Below are 18,032 nucleotides of genomic sequence, written 5' to 3' on the forward strand. Positions count from 1 at the left end.
GGGAGGCAGAGCTTGCAGTGAGCCGAGATCCGACCACTGCACTCCAGCCTGGGTGACAGAGAGAGACTCCGTCTCAAAAAAAAAAAAAAAAGAAATTTTCAAATGTATTCATTTGGTGAGTTTGGAGGGCATGATGGGTGATTTAGTTGAACGAGTGTCACCTAGAACGAAGTCTTCAGAGCTTCAATTTATCCCTTTGAAGCAAATAAGCACTGATCACTCTGCCTCTCCAGGTTTAGAAGGGGTTGGAAAAGCTGATGAGCCTGTCTCTTAGAAATAAAAGTAAAAAACTAGAGTCCATTTGGTTATTTATTTGTTCCTTCATTCTACAACATTATCCATCACACAGACTGGTAGGTACTACTGTAAGTAAGAGACAAAGACAGAAGATGAACTCGATCTAGTGGACAAGATAAACAAAAATTACAAAATAGTATGGTAAGTACAGTAATATATGTATGTTGAAAGTATTTTTATGGGAGCAGCATGTGTTGAGGGTAATTCCCAAGAGAGTAACCACCTCAGAATGGAGAAATTACAAGTTCTTGTTAATAATAGAAGAATTGAAAAGAATTTGTCATCTTTTAAACTTCTCCATTTCATTTTTTAGATTTTTTCAATGTTTGATTTTATTATCCTGTATTACTCTTAAAATGAGAGGAACTAAGTGAACCATCATTTTCTGAGGCAACAAGGCTGGGGATTGGAAGAACGAAGCTTAGGAAAACTACTAAATATGTTAGTCAGGCCTGTAGAGTATAACCCCTAAGGATGCAGTGAGTGGCTACAAAAAGAAAAGCAGATAGTTCTTGGAGAACATGCAGAGCTAGTTTGTCCCCTGAGAAGACATCTGAGAGGGACAGAGGTGTAAAATGCCCCAAAGTGTGGTCCCCAGAATAGCAACATCACCCTAACCCGGGAACTTGTTAGAAATGCAAATTTCCAGGCTCAACCCAAACCTATGAATCATAAATTCTGAGAGTGAAGCCCAGCAATCTGGTTCACCAAGCCCTCCAGGTGAGGCCAATGGACATTAAATATCCAAACCTAGTTCTTTAGTCAAGCACTCCACTTTTATCACATGAAAGATGATGAACATAAATTGGTAATACATAACCAGTAGCAATCCCTGGGTCTAGATCTAATCACTACAAATGTATTCATTTATCCCCCAAACTGTTACTGTGCTTCTTCTCTGCGGCAGTCATTGTACTAAGTGATGGGGATATAAAAATGAGGAAGACACCATGTGTGATAAACTATGGCCAGGCCTTTTGTGCAGAGTCCATCCTAAGCCTGATAACAGAGACAATTAATTGCCCAAAGACTGTTCCTTAGTACAAGATTGCAAAGAAACTAAAAATATGATTCCAATTCATTAATACATAATTTACCAGCATAAATTATTTTATGCCCAATTTATGAGCAGTTTTCAGTTTTCTATGGTTGCTTTAACAAATTACCACAAACTTAGTAGCTTAAAACATACAAACTTACCTTACAGTTTTGTAGTTCAGAAGTCTGCAATGGGTCTCATTGGGCTAAAATCAGGGGTTTGGCAGGTCTGCATTCCTTTTTCCTTTTCTTTTTCTTTTTTTTTTTTTTTTTGAGACGGAGTCTAGCTCTGTTGTCAGGCTGGAGTGCAGTGGCACCATCTTGGCTCACTGCAACCTCCGACTCCCTGGTTCAAGTGATTCTCCTGCCTCAGTCCCCTGAGTAGCTGGGATTACAGGCACACACCACCATGGAACTTTACCATGCCCAGCTAATTGTTGTATTTTTAGTAGATACGGGGTTTCACCATCTTGGCCAGTACGGTCTTGATCTACTGACCTTCTGATCCACCCACCTCAGCCTCCCAAAGTGCTGGGATTACAGTCGTGAGCCACTGCCCCCAGGCTGTATTCCTTTTTCTAAAAAAGAATCTGTTTCCTTGCCCTTTCCAACTTCTAGTAGCCACCTCATATTCCTTGCTTCAAGGCCTTCTTCCTCCATCTTAAGCCAGCAACAGTGGTTCTTCTCATATCTTATTACGCTGACCTCCTCTTCTGCTTCTCTCTTCTACTTTTAAGAACCCTTGTGATTATATTGGGCCAACACAATTCATAATAATATGCTTATTTTAAAGTCAATCAATTAGCAATCTTAATTGCCCTTTGCCATGTAAGGTAACCCATTCGCAGGTATCAGGGATTAGGGTGTGGCCATCATTGAAGGGTCATTATTATGTCTATCAAAGGTAACACAACAAGATGATTCTGGTGACACAGCAAGAAATTAAACTCAGAACACAGATATCAGAATCAGGTGATAGAACTTGAATAAAGGCAATGTTTGCAATCAAATAAAGTAATTAAGCTTAATGCCATGATGGTGTAATTGGGGTTGGCACCTGTCTTAGTCTGTTTGTGCTACTATAACAAAATACCACAAACTAGGTAATTTATAAATAATAGACATTTACTTCTCACAATTGTGAAAGCTAAGAAGTCTAAGATCAAGGCCCAGCATTTGGTGTCTGGTGGGGGCTTTCTTGCTGTGTCTTCATATGGCATAAGGCAGAAGTGCAAGAGAATGCTGCCTTCAACCTCAAACCCTTTTTTTATAAGAGTGCCAATATGGTCGGGCACGGTGGCTCACACATGTAATCCCAGCACTTTGGGAGGATGAGGCAGGCATATCACCTGAGGTCGGGAGTTTGAGACCAGCCTGACCAACATGGAGAAACCCCATCTCTACTAAAAATACAAAATTAGTCGGGCATGGTGGCACATGCCTATAATCCCAGCTACTCAGGAGGCTGAGGTAAGAGAATTACTTGAACTCAGGAGGCAGAGGTTGCAGTGAGCCAAGATCGCACCATTGCACTCTAGCCTGGGCAACAAAAGTGAAACTCCGTATCAAAAGGAAAAAAAAAGCGTGCCAATCCTAATCATGAGAGTAGAGCCCTTAAGACTCAATCTCCTCCCAAAGACCACAATTCTCAGTACTGTTGCACTGGAGATTAAGTCTCAACAAAACTGTAGAGGGGAAACCATCACTGAAACTACAGCAGCACCCACTGGGGAACTTTATCAATCTGGCAGGACCTCACCCTTGGCAGGCATAGTATCATCACCACTGGAACATATCTCTCGCCAATAAACTGGGGAGGCTTTAGAATCTGCACTCACTTAACACCTCCAACTTGAGATGCTCTTCTTACAAGGGTTTTTTAAAATCTAAAATTGATCCTTTGAGCTTATCACAAACTGTAATGAGTGTAAGATTTGCTTGTCAGATTGCTACTTTGCAAACCCCAAACCTAGTCCTTAAAAAGATATTTTATAAATCATAAAAACAAAATTTAAATTATAGTCCATTGATATTTACTTAGCCTACTGATGTAGAATGGAGAACAAGTAAATAGCTATCAGGATTATTTGAAAGTCTGTGTAACCAAATAAGGAGGTTTAATACTATTTAGATGAATCAAGAACATTGTAGGGTAATTTCACACAATGCTACCTCATGAAATTGTGATCCTCAAAAGATACCTTTCAAAAAGGTATTATCTGCATTTTACATATAGAGATGTGTAGGCTCAACATAACAACACACCAATTAAAATGTAAAAATTAGAATAATGATCATCTGGAGAATGGTTTAAGTACTCTAGAAAAAGATTAATTTTTCAAAAATAACAATTTCAGAGTTATATTTGTAGGCTATCTGGGATTTGTATATTTACTCTTCCTAGCAAAAGATAAATAAGAGTACACTGCAGAAAGTTTTTCTAAATCCTGTATGAATTACTGCACTTCTGTTAGACACTGAGAAGAATATAAATTAATCACAACCAAAACTTAATAAGCTGTAAAAGAGAAGATTTTTCTTCGACACGGTCTGAGGAATCTGTGGACCACGTTTCTATATTTGAAGCATCACAGATAAGTGCCTTTTAATGAAATTTTAAGTTTATTTTAAACTGGTACATAACTTCATGCTTCTGGATTGTTCAGTTTCTTTAAAGTTAGTAGTTTCTACTCACTTCAGCACAAAGTTTTTATCTCATTTTACCAGCATCCTTTGAATCAAATGATCGGCACTGTTTTCAGTTTTCACCAATCAATTTCTACCTCTAAAACTGAGAAAAGAGTACTTAAAAAGCAGAGAAGAAAAGCTGAAGGAAAAAAAATATATATGAAGTAATGAAGTGTCCCAACTTTTTCCTCAAAGAGCTCCAGAAAATTCAGAGATAATTAAATGCAATTCCACTCTAACTATTGTTTAAATACTTAGGCCCCATTACCCCAAAATTCAGATTTAATTCGGCTAAAGTCTGGGCCTGGGCATATATTTTTTTAAAAGCTCCACAGGTGATTCTTACATGCCTCTAGATACGTATGTAGATTGCTCTTTCACCGAGCATCTTTTCACTGAGAAAATACTTATTACTTATAAATAATAAAGTTATGCTTTGATAAGGAAAAAGTCTTGGGCCCTTGTATGTATGTGGAAAGTTAAGTATTAATTCAAAATAAATGTTTCAGTTCTATCTGAAATTCCCCTTAGATTATGCACACACATAATTGTTCTCCATATGATTATCACAATTTTAAGAGTCTTGCCAATATATGCTTTGAATAATTCAACCTATTTTGAAGTCCAAAGGAATTTTCTAAGTATGTATTTTCTAAGTATGTATACCTGTACAAACACCAAGAAAAATGGAAGAGATAACTAAACCCCAGAAACTACAAATGTCTGAAAATACCAAGGGATTATTTAAATGTGATTGAACAACCAGGGAGAGAAGGAAGAATGGTAAGATGGTAATAACATGACCAATTATTGGCAAGAAGCAGAGCAACAAATAAATAATAAATAAATATGGCCTGGGCATGGTGGCTCACGCCTGTAAATCCCAACACTTTGGGAAGTTAGACAGGAGGATCACTTGAGTCTCGGAGTTCAATACCAGAATGAGCAAATAACAAGACTCTGTCTCACAAAAAAGTAAAAATAGCCCGCTGTAGTGGTGCATACCTGTAGTACTAGCTACTTGGAAGGCTGAGGCACAAGGATTGCTTGAGCCCAGAAGTTCAAGACTGCAGAGAACTAGTATAGTGCGACTGTACTTTAGCCCAAGAAACAGAGCAAGACCTCACTTCTAAATTTAAAAAAAAATTAAAAATTTAAAAAATGCTTTTTAAGTAAATTACTCTCTCAGGCTTTGAATATTTATATTGGGATATTCCTCTTTGTATTTTCTTTTAAGTAGCTGAGCTGGATATTTTCTACTTCTGAACTTCTTAAACAATAAGGCCATTGCTTACATGTATTTGTTTTTGGCTTGAGTTTCCCTTGGTTTACAATCCTGTTTCAAAAAAATTTTCCCCATCCCCAAAAAAAAGGAGAAAAAAGGGGCGGGGGGGGGAGAAAGAAACAGGGAAAGAGACAACATAAAGGGTTGAAAGACAAAAGAGCTATGAAAAACTGAGAAGAAGGCAAAGATATATATATGGAGAAGTTCCCAGTAAAAGATTCTACTGACATATGGCCAATGGGCTTTCAATTATTGCTTATTATGGCAGACTGCTAGTTTTATCCAGTTTTTGTTCTCCTTTTGCATAGACTTCACATAGAAAATATACTTCCTAAAGATCAACTTCCATCACGACAGCAAGAGGAGCTCTGTTAATCTGCTCCGCAGAAAAGCTGGTTAAATACTGCAAAAAAATAAATTTTTTTTAAAAAGTTGGCGGAAAGGGATGATGAGCACGGTGGCTCACACCTATGATCCCAGCACTTCGGGAAGCTGAGGCAGCCAAATCATCTGAGGTCAGGAGTTCAAGACCAGCCTGGCCAACACGACAAGAACCCATCTCTACTAAAAATACAAAAAAATTAGCCGGGTGTGGTGGCAAGTGCCTGTAGTCCCAGCCACTCAAGAGGCTGAGGCAGAGGAATTCTTTGAACCTGGGAGGTGGAGGATGCAGTGAGGCGAGATTGCACCACTGCACTCCAGCCTGGGCGACAGAATGAGACTCTGTCTTGAAAACAAAAAGAAAAACAAAAAATAAGCATAATTTAAAGCCTCTGGAAATGAATCTATTTTTATTTATTTATTTTGAGACAGAGTATTACTCTGAGTTGCACAGGCTGGAGTGCAGTGGTACAATCTCAGCTTACTATAGCCTGCACCTCACAGGTTCAAGTGATTCTCCTGTCTCAGCCTCCTGAGTAGCTGGGACTACAGGTGTGTGCCACCACTCCTGGCCAATTTTTGTATTTTTAGTAGAGGTGGGGTTTCACTATGTTGGCCAGGCTGGTCTCAAACTCCTGACCTCAAGTGATCCACCTGCCTTGGCCTCCCAAAGAGCTGGGACTACAGGCGTAAGCCACCATGCCTAGCCTTGGAAATGATTCTATTAGCAAACAGCAAATGAAGAAATAGCTGTTCAAGAAAATCTGCGAAAATTTGTTAAGAGGTGAGTCTGTGGTATTTGAACCTAGACTGCTCCCTCTCTCCCCTTCTCTAGGTCAGAGAGGTAGAAACTCCACTCCAGAAGGCTATAACTAAGAACATACGGTTCCCTCTTCCCCAACCCTCCAGCCCCAAACCTTATCTCCCAGCCAGAGGGCTTTCTTCCTGAGAGGAATGTCAGCATCTCTCATCCTGCCATCAGCTGCCTGTTGCTAATGCTAAATCCCTGATGAGTAGGGTGAGGACTCCCTTCTTCTACTCCGGTCCCATGTACAGAAAGGAGGCTCTACCTTGAACTTGGCATGATGAGGATACTGGGGCTCTGACTGCTCTTCCCCTGGCTCATAAGTTGGTGGTTCAAAGAAAGGAGAGGCAAACCAAGAGAACCTGTCTATTGCTGACTCCTACTGAGTGTTCAGCTCCTAGAGGAGAGAGTTACTCTTAGAGAAACTTGCCATCTTCCATATTCCCAGCTTCACAGCCCGGGCTCAAAGATTTTGCCTGGGGAAGAAACAGGTCATAAAAACGGCTCCTAATCTCTTCCCAAAGGAACTGATTTCACTCACAACAAAGCATGAAAGCTCTCAAAAACAATGAAGGTTGTGGTAAAAGGCAGTTGGGATGAAATTCCTGGATCTACTGAAGATACAGCCTAGATTGTACACAAGCAGGCTGTACACAAACTAGCTCACAGGAGGAAACCAAGGAATAAGACAACTACAGAAAAGCTGAGTGTCTATAACAATATCAGACAAAACAGACTTAAAACATTTTTTTATGTCAGGGACACATTATAATGGAAATTTAACAACATATCCTTAAACAACCAATGGGGTCAAAGAAGATATCAAAAGAGAAAGAAATCATAAAATACTTCGAGGTAAACGAAAATGGCATGGCATACCAAAACATATGAGCTGTAGATAAAGCCATGCTTAGAGGGAAATTTATAGCTGTAAATGCCTATGTCAAGAAACAAGATCCCAAAATCAATAACCTAACTTTCCACCTTAAGATACTAGAAAAAAAGAACAAACTAAACTCTGGAGTCCTGATAAGATAAGTAAGCAACAATTAAAAGGGGTGGGGTGGGGGGAGAACAATTGTTCCAAGAGACAGCTAATCATAGACAACTCTAATCACAACTTGCTGGCACATCCTGTTCCCAAATACCTCCCTCTGTACACAGCCCCAGCAGCATGACCTCGTTCTGTAGAGCCCACTCCAAGCATGAACCTATAAAACTCCCCTCCAGCACCTGTCTCTTGGCAGACAGCCCCTTTGCTAATGGGCTACTTGTTGCACGCTTGCAACGTATCTTCGTACTTTCTCTAATAAATCTGCCTTTCTTTACCACAACTGTCTCGGTAAATTCTTTAACCACCCACAACGCTGGCGCCAGTCAGTCGCACCTGCAATAGAAATCTAAACCAATTAGAAGGAAACAAATAATTACAGTGTTAATTAATGAAAGAGAACAGAAAAACAATAGAGAAGATCAATGAAACTAAAAGCTCATTCTTTGGAAGGTCAACAAAATTAACTAATCTTCAGCTAGTGTGGCCTAGAAAAAAAGAGAGAAGACTCACATTACTAGAATCAGAAATGAAAGAGAGGACATTATTACTAACCTTACAAAAATGGAAAGGATAAACTATGGCAACTATATGCCAACAAATTAAATAACTCAGATAAAATGGACACATTCCTAGAAAGATGCAAACTACCGAAACTGACTCAAGAAGAAACAGACAATCTGAGTATATCTATAACACGTGAAGAGTAATAAAAAAACCTAACCACAAAGAGAAGCCCATACCTAAATGGCTTCACTGCTGAATTCTACCAAACATTCAAAAAATTAATATCAACTCTTCATAAATTCACCCAAAAAACAAAAGAGGAGGGAACATTTCCCAACTCATTTTATGATGCCATTATTAGGCTATCACCCAAACCAGAAAAAAAAAAAAAAAAATCACAAGAAAACACACAGATCAAAAACTCTCAAATTCTCAACGAAACACTAAAAAATAAATCTAGCAACATTTACAAAGTATTATACACCATTACTAAGTGGGATTTAACCATGGATGCGAGTTGATTTGCCATCTGAAAATCAATTAATGTAACAGCATATTAACAGAATTTTTTAAATCACACAACCATCTCAACAGATGCAGAAAAAAAAATTGACAAAAACTCAACAACTCATTTAGGATAAACACACTCAAAAACCAGAAATAGAAGGGAACTTCCTTAACATGATAAAGGGAATCTACAAAAAACCTACAGCTAACCTAATGTTACTTAATAATGAAAAACTAGAAGCTTTCCCCCAAAGATGTCCAGTCTCAGTCCTTCTATTCAGTACTGTCCTGGAGGTAGGTCTAGCCAAGGGAATTAGGCAAGAAAAGGAACAAAAGGCATCCGGAATGGAAAGGAAGAAGTAAAACTATCTCTATTTGCAAATAACATAGTCTTGTATATAAAACATCCAAAGGAATACACCAAAAAATTATTGGAACTAATAGTTTCATCAAGGTTGCAGGGTACAAGATAAGCATTCAAAAATCACTGTAACACTATACAGTTGCAAATAACAGCACAAAAATGGAATTAAGAAAACAATTATATGCCTAATAGCATCAAAAGGAATAAAATGCTTAGAAATAAACTTAAGAGAAGTATAAAACTTTTATTCTGCAAACTATAAAACATTGTGTAAAGAAATTAAAGCTCTAAAATGGAAAAACATTCCATGCTCACGAGTGGAAGACTTAATATTGTTATAACAATATTCCCCAAACTGATCTACAGAAATGCATAATCTGTATCTTTGTAGAAATTAACAAGTTAATTCTAAAATTCATATGGAATTGCAAGAAATCCATAATAGCCAAAGTAATCCTGAGAAAGAAGAGGAGCCCTCCTAAAGTGGGAGCCCTCAATCTTCCTGATTTGATTTCAAAACTTACTACAAAGCAATGGTAACCAAGACAGTTTGGAACTGGCACAGGTCAGACATATAGATCAACAGAACAAAACTGACGGTAGAGCAATAAACCAATACATTTATAGTCAGCTGATTTTTTACAAGAATGCCAAGACCATTCAAAGTAGAAGGAATACTCTTTCCTTTTTTTTTTTTTTGAGACGGAGTCTCACTCTGTCGCCCCGGCTGGAGTTCAGCGGCGCAATCTCGGCTCACTGCAAGCTCCACCTCCCGGGTTCACGCCATTCTCCTGTCTCAGCCTCCCAAGCAGCTGGGACTACAGGCGCCCGCCACCACGCCCGGCTAATTTTTTTTCTTTTTTTTTTTTTGTATATTTAGTAGAGACAGGGTTTCACCGTGTTAGCCAGGATGGTCTTGATCTCCTGATCTCGTGATCCGTCCATCTCGGCCTCCCAAAGTGCTGGGATTACAGGTGTGAGCCACCGCGCCCAGCCAGAATACTCTTTTCAACAAATGGTGCTGAGAAACTGAATAGCCACATACAAAACAATGAAATTGGACTCTTACCTCACACTACATATAAAAGTAATTCAAAATGGATCAAAGACCTAAATTGTAAAACAATGGCAGTATAAAATGTTTAGAAGTATAGGCCAAATCTTTATAACCTAGGATTTTGTAAAGCTTTCTTAGATATAAAAAAAAAATGAACAAAAAAAGGAAAATATGAAAAATTGGACTTGCTCAAAATTAAAACTTTTATACTTCAAAGAACAACATCAAGAAAATGAAAAGACAACCCACAGAGAACTATAAAATATTTGCAAATCATTTATTTAACAAGAGATTTGTATCTAAAATATGTAAAGAACTCTTACAGCTCAATGATTTAAAAAAACAATTAAAATACAAAGAATCTGAATAGCCATTTCTCTAAAGATGCACAAATGGCTAATAAAGCACAGGAAAAGACGCTCTACATTATTACTCATCAGAAAAAATGCACATCAAAGCCACAATGAGATGCCATTTCAGACCCAACAAGAGGGCTAGAATCAGAATTAGATAACAAACGTTGATGAGGATGTGGTGGAATCAGAACCCTTATATACTACTGGTAAGAATGTCAATTGGTGCAGTTGCTTTGGAAAACAGTTTGGCAGTTCCTCAAACGATTAAACATAGAGTTATCATATGACCCAGAAATATGTTACTCCTAGGTATATATACCCAAGAGGAATGAAAATATACATTCACACTGAAAACTGTACATGAATGTTTATTACAGCATTATCTGTAATAGCCAAAAGGTCTTTCTGATTTACTAACTCAGTCACCATCTGTTCAGTTATGCTATGGCTTAAATGTATGTGTTACCCCAAAATTCCTATGTTGAAATCTAACCACCAAGGTAACAGTATTAAGAGGTAGGGCCTTTGTAAAGTAACTAGATATTGAGGGCAGAGCCCTCATGAATGGGAATAGTGCCCTTATAAAAGAAGTCTTAGGGGGCTTCTTAGCCTCCTTTTGCCATGTGAAAGCATGAAGGTGCCATCTATGAGAAACAGGTCCTTACCAGACACCAAATCTGCTGGTGCTTTGATCACAGTTCTCTAGAACCATGAGCAATAAATTTGTTATTTATAAATTACAGTATAAGATATTTTGTTATAGTAGCCCAGACCAACTAAACAACTCACTTTCCAATGTCCACATGTTTATTATTTTATTTTTCCCCAATTCTCCCTATCTTTATGGAAGTATACCTTTAAAACATTTCCGTTACCAATTTTCTTTTTGTAGGGTTTCTGGAAAGAATAAAATTATATGAATGGATTCACTCTCCCATCTTTGGATAGAAACTGTCTAACAAATGTTTGTACATAACTGTAACTTAGACACTAAGTTCATCTTGGCTTTCTGTTCATATAATTTTGATCAGTCTGACATGACATGACCTCTAACTGATTCGTGACAGAATAATCAATTTGTTCTGGATGAGAAAGCATATTTGGAGAAGGAAACACTTTCCTTGATAGAAAATAAGAGTCTTAGAAAACTATTTTAATAATTTACTTGAAGGATAAAGCAGAAAAAATAGCTAAACTATGCAATTATCTTATTTAATATATGTTGACTGGCAACATAGTGCTAAGCTAAGCTATGCATAACCAACAAAGTTGTGAACTAAATTAACAGCTACCACATTTAGCCATTATGGTCTGGAGTGGTTTGTTACTTAGCAAAGCACTCGTACAACTATTTTTTTCCCCAAAATGTTTTAGTTTATTCTATAATGATAGACATAAATAAAAACTGGGTATATGACATGTTTAGTAAATTACTAAAAATTAAGTTTATTGTATTATTTTCACTTTTGGTACATATTCTTGCTAAATTAAGATATCCTGAAAAGTGTGTTTTGTCTTCATTTTTGTCAGAGTTTAGCAAAGCTGGGCAAGAAAAACAGATAATGAAATACTTGTCAATATACGTTCTAGTCAACAGAACCCATATATCCTGAAAGTCAAGTTTTACTCCTTTTTCAAAGTTGAAGTACTAAGTGCTTACTGAATCTTTCTTGTTAAATTTTCTAACTGGCAGACTTAACACAATTCAAAGAGATTACAGACAGAACATTATTATTGTAAGTTTAAAGATATTTTTATAACCTCAGCACACTTACAGACTATATGGATTTAGAATTAGCCACACCTGCTAGGATCTACTGCTTCCAAATATGTATACCCAAAAGACAGTTAAATTTATGTACTATTAATTCTTCACTTTTTATGAACCCTTCAAAATATAAGAGAACATTTTAAAGTACCTTTGATCTTGCTTCGTAGATATTTTAGGACTTCTTGTGTTCCTTTCTAAAAGGGTGGAGACAAAGACATTCACCAAGACATGCCTTGCAGTTTTATAGATCAACATATATGTCTGAATTTCAATTTGACAAAGAGTTGAATTCCAAATATACTTACATTTATAATTTCTCTTCGAATTGTTCTCAAAGGATTTCCTTCTAATGCCAAAAATTTCAAATGAAGGTTCCCCAATGAATAGGGAAGACTATAAAAGATTAAACTGATTTCAGGGAAAGCATCAAATGTAAGTATACTCCAACCATAGTTAACTATAAAACAACATACAGCAAACAACATATCACAGAATAGTCTCAAAGAAAGGACCAAGTAATGCAGACCTAAAACATTTCCCTTCAAGATAAATGCTAAACATATAAAAGAAAAATCAGATTTGTTTTCAAAATTGTCATATTGGGATTAATTTAAAAAGAATGTGAGCTATAAAACATTTGTTAAATTATAACACTTGCTAAAAAAGTAAATGTTAAACATAAATTTGAATGAATCAGTGATTCAAGATAGACATCCTCACTGATACTAAATGTTCTGATTTTGCACTTAGAGCAAGGAAACAAAATTCTAATTGAAAAAAGATGACAAATAGAAAGAAAAATATATTTTTGAATGCCCAATTCATGTTTCCATTCAATAAGGAAATTCATCTTCATCTCTGGCACATTTAAAAAACCATTTATACACAAAAATTCACTATCAATAAAATCTATTAAGCATCTACAAAATATAGCGCACAGGTATAGTTATAGCAAGATTCTTGTTCTCAAGTCCTCAGTTGAACACAGGAAAAGAACACACACAGGTAACTAAAATATAATAAGTATTATCTTACAATGCTGGTGGGAATATAAAATAGTACAGTCACTTTCAAAAGTGGAGTCTTTTAACATATGGTCACCATACAACTAAGCAAACACACTGCTACACGTTTACTCAAGAGAAATGAAAATAATGTCCACGCAGAAACTTTCACACAGATGTTTACAATAGCAAAAAATCAAAAACAACTCAAATGTCCATCAACTAACTACTGAAAAGACACATGAACTGTGGTATATCTATCTCTGTACAATAGAGTAACATTCACCAATAAAAATAAAACTACTGATACATACAACCACATGAATGAATCACAAAAAACTTTATGTTACATGAAAGAAGTCAGACACAAAAACTACATTCTATGTAATTCCATTTATGTGACATTCTAAAAAGGACAAAACTATAGTAACATAGCACATCAGTGGTTGCCAAGGGTTGAGGTATGGAAAAGGAATTGACTGCAAAAGGTATGAGGAAACATTTTAGGGAGATAGAAATGTTCTACATGGCTGTGATTATGGTTACACAAATACATACCTTTGCCAAAAATCATCAAGTTGTATGCTTGATTGGCAAATTTTATTATATATAAATTACATACTAACAAATGAATATGATATAAAAAGACAAATGCTAAACAAGTCAAGTTGCCATGAGAGTAGAGATATAGACACTGGTGAGGCTTTAACGGGGAGAAGGGAGTAGCAAAAACCAGATTTGGACTTAAAATGAAAAATGAAATACTATTAGGCAAAAAAAAAAAAAAAAGGCATTCTAGGGTAAAGGAATAAAACAAAGGGTTGGTATACATGGTTCCCAGTTAATTGCTGGTTGGAAGACCAGAAGCATCAAATTCTAGGAGTTATTTTAAAGAAAACAAAGAACAAAAATTCTAAGGTCCCATCATCAGAGATTCTGATTCATTAGTGTCCCAGAAACTGTATTTTTTTTTTCTCAATGTTTCTCAAATGATTCTAATACATGCCCATATTTGGGAAACAGTACTATGGCAATGCTTTTAAAGTAAATATATTCCAGCGTTCTTAGAATTTAGTTCTAGGGGGTAACTAGAACTAAATTATACTCTAGTAAAAGTAATAATACTAATACTAATGATAATCTAGTTAGAGTAAGTCATAAATATGTCTGCTTCTATTATCATATCTAGTTTGCTGTTAAAGACAAAACCTAATCTTTATCTGTTCATAATTACCGCTCAATCAATATTTAGAATTCAATTTAGAAAAAAGGAACCTCATGGTTATTTAACAAATATTTCAAATTATGAATTATAACCAAATACAAACACAATTTCTATGCATTTGATATTTAAACTTACCTACTAATATCATTGTTGCTTAAGTCAAGCCTTTCCAAGGACTGTAGTAGTGTAATTTCATCTGGAACAGATTTTAACTTGTTATCCCTCAGGTCTAGCACAAGAATTGAATTAAGATGTTTAAGATGCTCTGCCTCTAACATTTCAATCTGGTTTTCACCTACGTGCAATTCCTACAAAATCAAAGATGAGTTATGTGTATCTCTGTATTCAATTTTATAGTAGATAATGAAAATAAAATTGTAGGTACTCTCAATTTCAAGCGATTGAAAAACACATAGAAAAAATGCAGCTTTATAAATATCAAGATGTTTACATTTTCAATTACATTTAGGCTATCTTTCAGCTAAAGAAGAATGGCAAATGAGAAATTTTTTTGGCAATTTAAAAATAATCAAAGGTTGAATCTGGCAGAAACATCAAGTTTATAAAACCAAAGTAGGCTGGGCGCAGTAGCTCATGCCTGTAATCCCAGCACTTTGGGAGGCTGAGGCGGGCGGATCACAAGTTCAGGAGTTTGAGACCAGCCTGGCCAATGTGGTGAAACCCCGTCTTTACTAAAAATACAAAAAATTAGTCAGGCATGGTGGCGCATGCCTGTAGTTTCAGCTACTCAGGAGCCTAAGGCAGGAGAATCCCTTGAACCCAGGTGGCAGAGGTTGCAGTGAGCAGAGATCACACCATTGCACTTTAGCCTGGATGACAGAGCAAGAACCCATCTCCAAAAAAAAAAAAAAACCAAAGTAGAGAAATAATTTAGTAGTTACATTTAAATAATAAAAGTATAAATCAAAAACTACTTGCAAAACAAAGTTGTATCAGCTTTTTAAAAAGTTATTTATATTATACAGTTGGTCCTTGAACCACTAGTTTAAACCTAAACACAGTTTAGGGTCTAAACTGTGAGGGTCCACTTATATATAAATTTTTTTCAGAAAATATATTGAAATTTTATTTTGGAGATTTGTGACAATTTGAAAAAACTTGCAAACCAACTGTGTAGCCTAAAATCACTTTTAAAAATAAAAAAAAAAGTTACTATGTCATGAATGCATTTAATATCTGTAGATACTAGTTTATCATTGATTACCATAAAATATATACAAATCTATTATAAAAAGTTAAAATGTATCAAAACTTACATACAACTTACAGAGAAATGTAAACAAAGGTGAAGTGCAGTCATCACTACATAAAACTAGGCCAGGCATGGTGGGCTCACGCCTGTAATCCCAGCACTTTGGGAGGCCAAGGCAGGCTGATAACCTGAGGTCACAAGTTTGAGACCAGCCTGGCCAACATGGTGAAACCCCGTCTCTACTAAAAATACAGAAATTAGCCGGGCGTGGTGGTGGGCACCCGTAATCCCAGCTACTTGGGAAGCTGAGACAGGAGAATCACTTGAACCCGTCAGGCGGAGGTTGCTGTGAGCTGAGATTGCACCACTGTACTCCAGCCTGGATGACAGAGCAAGACTCTGCTTCAAAAAAAAATAATAATAATAATAATAATAAATCAGAGACTCTGCCTCAAAAAAAGAAAAACCATAACTACATAAAATTAACTGTAGTACATACTGTACTATTATAATAATTTTGTTGCCACTTCTTGTTGGTACGGTGGTGAGCCTATGTTGTGAGCATCCACTTAAAACCTGTATGAAGCTAATCATTTCCAGGTGAGCAGTTCACCTCTCCAGTAAATTGCGTGTCACAGTAAAAAATGATCTCTTGCAGTTCTCTTGTGTTTCTCAGTGTTTACTGCAAAAACTATAAATTTCAAATAACATCATGGGACTAATATGAAGTGCTATTAGTGATGCTGAAAGTTCTCCCAAGAAGGAGTGAAAAGTCATGACATTACAAGAAAAGTCGAATTGCTTGACATATACCATAGATTGAAGTTGCTCACCATTTCAGACACAGGATTCATCTTGTAAGCAGATGATGTAAATTGTGGTATCAACACAGCATGGTACTATAAACACAGTTGATCCTTGAACGACAATGGGTTTGAACTGTACAGGTCCACTTATATATGGATTTCCCTCCACCTCTGCCATCTCTGAGACAGCAAGACTAACCCCTTCTCTTCCTCCTCCTCAGCCTACTCAACATGAGGACAATGAAAATGAAGGCCTTTATGATGACTGACTTCCATTTAATTAATAGTAAACAGATTTTCTCTTCCTTATGATTTTCTTAATAAGATTCTTTTCTCTAGCTTACTTTATTGTAAGAACATAGTACATAATACATATGGCATACAAATTATATGTTAATCAACTGTTTATGTTATTGGTAAGGCTTCTGGTCAACAGGAGACTACCACTAGTTTTTGGGGAGTCAAAAGCTACACACAGATTTTCAAGTCCATGGGGGTCAATGCCCATAACCTTTGCATTGTTCAATGATCAACTGTAATCAGTTGGTTACTTAACATTTTCATTAGTGATTATTTTATATACTGATTTGCCATTATTAGAAACTATAATTATCAGATGAAAAATTATTCTTAATTAAAGGAAAACTTTTTCAGTTCATTTTATATGTCATCGTTCTGTTTAAAATAAACTCTTAACACTAGAGCTTAAAGGTATATATAAAAAAAGGCAAACCACGGCAAATTTAGAAGACAGTATTAATTCTACATACTTAAAGCCAAAAGAATGTAATTCATTTCAAACATACTTGATTATGATTAGGTAAAGGTAAGAGGTGGCACTTTATAGAATTAGGTGCATAATCCTGGTTGGTATTCCAGGTCTCCTACTTACAATTTTAGCCTCTTTATCTACTACTTCTCCAGTTATGAACTACTGGTCAGATGAAATGGACAAATCTCTATTTTTAAAATTCTTTTTAAAAATGTATTACTAAAAATACCACTAATGTAAGTAATCATATTCAAATTCTGAAAAGTATTAACATAGGAAAAACACAGTACTTGTAACTAATACATAGTCCCAATGTAAAACAACATTAGCTCCTTTAAAAAATGCATTTTAATAATTAACTTTTGGAAAAAATAGTTATTTAATAATCAACTAAATAGTACCTTCAACAGACTAGAAGAAGGAAATTCTGGTAGAAAACGTAATTTATTCCTCCGCAAATACAGCAATTCTAGTGATTCCATGCCAGCCAATTCAGGAGGTATAGTTTCCAAGAGATTTGAATTACAATCCAAATGCTTCAACCCTGCAATATATATTCAGTGAAAAACAAAAATACTAGAGAAAAAAAATTAGTTTCTGATCATATACAACTTTAAAGAATGTGTAAGAAATTACTATGAGGACTTATGAACCTGTGCCATATAATCAAGAATATTCAAACACCATTGAATTAAATAAATGTAAATTTTTCTACATTTAATTATAATTAAAGAGAAATAGTAATATTAAAATTATTATTTAGGCCAGTTGTGCTGTAATGCCAGCACTTTGGGAGGGCCAAGGTGGGCGGATCACTTGAGTTCTGGAGTTCAAGACCAGCCTGGGCAACATAGAGTGAAACTTCGTCCCTACTAAAAATAAAAAGAAAAATCAGCTGGGCATGG

At 36.0% G+C, this 18,032-nt stretch overlaps 1 protein-coding gene across 1 annotated transcript in view; it reads right to left on the reverse strand.

The window, feature by feature from the left end:
• LRRC40 (leucine rich repeat containing 40) overlaps positions 1–18,032 on the reverse strand; it is a 72,485-nt gene that overhangs the window by 25,660 nt on the left and 28,793 nt on the right. The window contains exons 6-9 of the mRNA XM_011936899.1: positions 17,529–17,671; positions 14,472–14,644; positions 12,413–12,500; positions 12,256–12,301 (exon numbers count right to left, since the gene is read on the reverse strand). Of these exons, the coding sequence (XP_011792289.1) occupies positions 12,256–12,301; positions 12,413–12,500; positions 14,472–14,644; positions 17,529–17,671 (450 nt within the window). The remainder of the gene's footprint in view (positions 1–12,255; positions 12,302–12,412; positions 12,501–14,471; positions 14,645–17,528; positions 17,672–18,032) is intronic.

Source organism: Colobus angolensis, unplaced genomic scaffold (assembly GCF_000951035.1).
Source record: "Colobus angolensis palliatus isolate OR3802 unplaced genomic scaffold, Cang.pa_1.0 Scaffold158, whole genome shotgun sequence".
Classification (NCBI taxonomy): domain Eukaryota; kingdom Metazoa; phylum Chordata; class Mammalia; order Primates; family Cercopithecidae; genus Colobus; species Colobus angolensis.